This window comes from Micropterus dolomieu, unplaced genomic scaffold, assembly GCF_021292245.1.
Source record: "Micropterus dolomieu isolate WLL.071019.BEF.003 ecotype Adirondacks unplaced genomic scaffold, ASM2129224v1 scaffold_80, whole genome shotgun sequence".
Classification (NCBI taxonomy): Eukaryota; Metazoa; Chordata; class Actinopteri; order Centrarchiformes; family Centrarchidae; genus Micropterus; species Micropterus dolomieu.
The window spans coordinates 15,705-20,889 of record NW_025744080.1 but is presented as its reverse complement, the minus strand read 5'-3'; the positions used below and the strand labels follow the sequence as shown (position 1 = coordinate 20,889).

Genomic DNA, 5,185 nt, shown 5'->3' with positions numbered 1-5,185 from the left:
GAATGATGAGTACAATCCCAAGAACAGCATCCCTACTGTGAAGCATGGGGGTGGTAGCATCATGCTTTGGGGGTGTTTTTCTGCACATGGGACAGGGCGACTGCACTGTATTAAGGAGAGGATGACCGGGGCAATGTATTGCGAGATTTTGGGGAACAACCTCCTTCCCTCAGTTAGAGCATTGAAGACAGATCAAGGCAGGGTCTTCCAACATGACAATGACCCAAAGCACACAGCCAGGATAACCAAGGAGTGGCTCTGTAAGAAGCATATCAAGGTTCTGGCGTGGCCTAGCCAGTCTCCAGACCTAAACCCAATAGAGAATCTTTGGAGGGAGCTCAAACTCCGTGTTTCTCAGCGACAGCCCAGAAACCTGACTGATCTAGAGAAGATCTGTGTGGAGGAGTGGGCCAAAATCCCTCCTGCAGTGTGTGCAAACCTGGTGAAAAACTACAGGAAACGTTTGACCTCTGTAATTTCAAACAAAGGCTACTGTACCAAATATTAACATTGATTTTCTCAGGTGTTCAAATACTTATTTGCAGCTGTATCATACAAATAAATAGTTAAATCATACATTGTGATTTCTGGATTTTTTTTTTTTAAGATTATGTCTCTCACAGTGGACATGCACCTACGATGACAATTTCAGACCCCTCCATGATTTCTAAGTGGGAGAACTTGCAAAATAGCAGGGTGTTCAAATACTTTTTTCCTCACTGTATACAGGAATCCTGAAGTAAAATTCAATCCCTTTTAAGACCTTTTCAACATATTTTAAGACTGTCACTTCACACCTTTAAAAGGGGAATTGTGTTGTTTTTAAAAGGAATTTATTATATCCTCACTTAAATATAATAACTTTCAGTTACCTATAACAGCCTGTTTAGGCCTACTGCTTTCTATGTGAAGGACTAGTCGGATTTCCTGCGAAAATCCATCGTCTTACACAGGCTATGATGTTTATGTGCACAGCATTACTGCAAAACATGTGAAACACTGATTTTGTGTTTTAGTTGGTTTAAACTAGATAATGTTAGCTTGCCTGCAAACGCTCACCAGTTGACAACTACCTAACATAGTTGTAACTTAATTTCAGTCAAATATATAAAGCGTGTTGGTTGCAATATGAAACCTTACTGCTAGAAGCCACTAAAAACTACACAACACACCTTTAACTTACATTTACTGTAAATAGATTGAGACTGTAAAACTAAACAGTTTTTTTGTTATAACTTTCATCAATCACTATCTCAATACAACATAATTCAAATAGGCCAGAAGGGAACAAAGCTGAAGAGAATAAGTTGAGTGATGGATAAAAGTAGTGTAGCATAGACATTTGTGATCAACAGCTACTGTCTGCACCATAAAGCTGATTTGTGTAAACTTTAGTAAAACAGTAAAATAGAACAAGGGGAACATGTTGCTCTCAGGAGGCAGTGATAGCTAGAAGCAGCACATTTTGGCACAATGGCACCGCCTACATCTTTCAACTACAGGTCGATCCACAACCTGGAGGAGGGACTAGCTACAAAATTTAATACCTTGTTAAATGGCGATTAAGACTTTTAAATACTTTTTATTGGCCTTAATATTCGCAAAATTGATTTATTACTGTTAAAACCCCGCTGACACCCTGTGGCAGTGCTAGCTAGTCATCAACTCAACAGTGCATGCTTTGTTTAATATATGCAAAACACAGCTGAGAAAAAACAAACAAACAAAAAAAAAAACACTACAGTCATACCATGTACACTGTGTGTTGCACTTGTGTAAGAATTACATATGTATGGAATCTATAAACACCTGCTTGAATAATTCCTCTCTACTTGGCTTCCTTCTTTTCTTTTAAATGCCTCAAAAATTAAAAAGGTGTAGGTGTTTGTATTCTCAAAATGAGCGCTGACCTTCGACTGTCCGGTGTTCTTGTCCTTGGCCAGATAAATCCTCGAGATGGAGCCAAATGGTCTGAAGAGCTCCTGCAAGTCTGTCTCGCGGGTGTCCTCAGACAGATTGGTCACACGAATAGTGGCATTGTCATCAGCTGTCAGGTGAAAACATATACTCTTTATTTATGAGCATATATATTTTTGAGCAATCTTGCAGGTGAACAATGACTCAAATTCAGAATGTGCGTGTATAAAGAGATAAAAAAGGATTTGCTACTTACACCCACCTCGGCGATTGGGCTGCATCGACTCCCCCCTTCGCGTCCCTCCATCCCTCAGGCTCGGGGGCACATACTTCCCAGTCTTGCTCTGTGCGGGTTGTACAGGCTCTGGTTCCGCTGGTGAAAGAGAAAAGAAAAGCAGGCCACAGTCTCAACATTAGGAACAGCCAACCACCAAGTCTGACAGATCAAAATTTGATGGTGTACTCATGGTACCAGAGCCAGCAGGCTTATCCTTGTCTCCAGTGGAAAGCCCAAGCTGTTCAGCCAGCTCCTTCTGCATGGGACCCAGGGTGTCTTTGTACGGACAGCGGGTGGTCCAATGGTCGCCTTTGCAAATACGACAAGAAACAATCTTCTGTCCTTTCAGTTTATTCATGGGATCCTCATCCTGGTCTTGGGCATTCAAGTCCTGCAAGAGGTAAGATGGGATTTCAGTAACAAGCTAATTCAAGTAAATTAGAGGCCAATGACAGTTAAAGTGTGTTTACATTGCATTATTTGGACTGCTACACATCAGTGAGCAGCAGCACAAACTCTTAAAGCTCACGCTGGATGCTCACCTCTTTGCTGGAAATGAAAGTCATGAAGACATCGTCACTGACTGTGGTGGTGGCAACATTAGGACCTGGCGCATCAAACTCAGAGTTACCAAATTTCTTCCAGTTCTGAAATGAGAAAACCAAAAACAATACACGACACTTGACTTTACGCAAAGTCTTGTGTGACTTCAGCTTCAACCAAATTCAATTTAAAAGCAGACCTTTCTCCTGGCAACAGCTTTTGAGGCTTTTCTTGTCTCGATCTTGAAGGTTCGCACAATCTAGAGGACAAAAGGGCAGCAAATGAGTGGGTTTTTTTTGTTTTTTCCCCCCAAAGAAGCAAACTGTTTTATTTACTGTAGTCAAAATGCCCACACATGTATGGCACTTAAAAACTATTTTGCTACTAAATAACGGTTGATGGATTTTTCAATGGCCAATGCCGATATTTAGAGAGCAGGCCGTTATCAAAACAACTGAAACTAACTTTTTCACCAGCTTACAAAACTCACAAGGGGGAGCACTAAGATTGTTCCACAGCAGCCACACTGACGAGGGCTGCCTGTAGATGTATCTGCAGACATTTTTTGTACATTGGCCTCGTGAGTGCAGGTATTGGCCAATGCTGATTATCTCCAAATGCCAGATTTTGGTCTATCATTAGTACTTAAGACATGTAAAAACGCCATGAAATATGCAGTCTATTGAAATCTCATGTGGCAGTGAACCCATGATATACAGACCAAAGAACGACTCCGTCTATTTCTCTGGTGTTTTCACAAGCAACTTGTAGTTCAAGATATCTGCATGATATTTGTTGAGTTTTACTACTAGAGTCCTGATGCTTGAAAGATAAACTAACCATTGCATTTGCACCACATGAAACAAAGATGGCGCTGCATATAGATGCCTTGGCATAAGGTGAGCTCTGTTTTGTTTTTGTTTTTAACTCAGTTTTTTTCCTATACATTTATTTATGTCAAATGTATGTTTGGCTATATGTGGCACCTTATCACCAAAGCAAATTCCTTGTATGTGTAAAATACAACTTTGCAATAAAGCTCTTTCTGATTCTGACAATGTCGGCACAGGTATATTTACATTCAAATGAAAGATAATTTCTAAACCTGTGCAAGAGCATCCACAGGAGCTACACTCATAAAATGCAACTCCATACATCCGGAACAATCCTTATCAGATTCAAAATATGATTTTTAAAAAAACAAACAAAAAAAACCTCAAATTACCTTGAACTTCTTTCCGTCATCGTCGATTTTATATTCTGTGATAGTTTTTATATTTCCTTTGATGGTTTCCTTGGGGGGTGGTAGTGTTCCTGACAAAATAATATGTAGTCAAGTTAGACTTACTGACACAAAAAAGGCAAAGAAAGTTACCATCTTCTTGGAGGCTTTCGATTGTATTTGCCTGCTATAACTGTTGATGCTTCAGCCTTAGATAATGTTTGATCAAATATGTAACTGGCGACTGAGATAAGCCTTTTCCAATAAAGACATTTTTTATGTTTAAATTCTAATAACAATAAGCTAAGTTAATTTGGCCATCAACACTTTACTACTCTGTGCTGTCAACAGTGTCAATGGAGCAGCCCCAGAATTTCTCATCTCCTATGTCAACTAACCCAGGACCCACTTTAAACCTGAAAATGGGTACATGTTCGTTAGTCATATATACATTTACGTCTAATCAAAGTCTGCAACATACGGTAGCTAGTTATCTGGCTAATGCTAAGCTTGCTAACTTTAACGTTACGAGTGCATGACACCGTCTACGTCACTACCCACAGGCCACAGCAAACGTCGGTAACATATTTCATCAATAAATCGCCCAATTATGCCAGTCACTCAGGTGTATGACTTGCGCCTTTAAATTATTAGATATCTAAAACCCCGCAGGTAAGTATATTTTTAGCTCCAGCATTCCACCCGACAACCACGTGGAAGTGGAAGCCGCCTAGTCGGCCTCCTCCTCCGGGCACCAGACTACAAGAGCTGTGCTAGCATTAGCTAACTGCGTTAGCTAGCTCTTTACCTTCATCTCCTTCCTCCTCGACTTGGTCTGCCCAGCTGGGCTTTGAACTGTAAGGGATAGATTGATAAGCAATATTAGATCAATAAAGTATATCCAAATACAAGCAGACTTCATTAAATGTGTTATAATAACACTCACTCGTCGTATTCAATCGAAGGCATCCTCTCAGCTAGCTTAGCTTCAGGACCGCAAAGAGGGAGAGTCGAGACGAACCGCCACTACGCACACTTCCGGGACGTCACAATAAAAGTACAACGCTTGTTTAACTTTTAGCTTCAAAAATAAGAGTCATGTGGTTTAACTTTTTATACAGTCTAGGCCAGGGGTCGGCAACCTTTAACACCGAAAGAGCCATTTGAACTCGGTTTCCACGGAAAAGAAAACACTGGGAGCCGCAAATACTTTTTGACATCTAAAA

The 5,185-nt window shown here is 40.5% G+C and overlaps 1 protein-coding gene across 4 annotated transcripts in view; it reads right to left on the bottom strand.

Moving 5' to 3' along the window:
• The window catches only part of eif3g (eukaryotic translation initiation factor 3, subunit G), a 9,934-nt gene that overhangs the window by 1,239 nt on the left and 3,510 nt on the right, over nucleotides 1-5,185 (bottom strand). The window contains exons 1-8 of one of the 4 annotated variants that reach the window (XM_046043173.1): nucleotides 4,906-5,047; nucleotides 4,768-4,814; nucleotides 3,963-4,051; nucleotides 2,937-2,996; nucleotides 2,737-2,841; nucleotides 2,390-2,585; nucleotides 2,174-2,290; nucleotides 1,911-2,047 (exon numbers count right to left, since the gene is read on the bottom strand). The exons of 2 other annotated variants lie outside the window; for them this stretch is intronic. In XM_046043173.1, coding sequence (XP_045899129.1) covers nucleotides 1,911-2,047; nucleotides 2,174-2,290; nucleotides 2,390-2,585; nucleotides 2,737-2,841; nucleotides 2,937-2,996; nucleotides 3,963-4,051; nucleotides 4,768-4,814; nucleotides 4,906-4,928 — 774 coding nt within the window. In that variant the 5' untranslated portion in view covers nucleotides 4,929-5,047. Of the gene's footprint in view, nucleotides 1-1,910; nucleotides 2,048-2,173; nucleotides 2,291-2,389; nucleotides 2,586-2,736; nucleotides 2,842-2,936; nucleotides 2,997-3,962; nucleotides 4,052-4,767; nucleotides 4,815-4,905; nucleotides 5,048-5,185 lie in introns of those variants that run through there. One more of the 4 variants, XM_046043175.1, reaches the window with a different exon arrangement.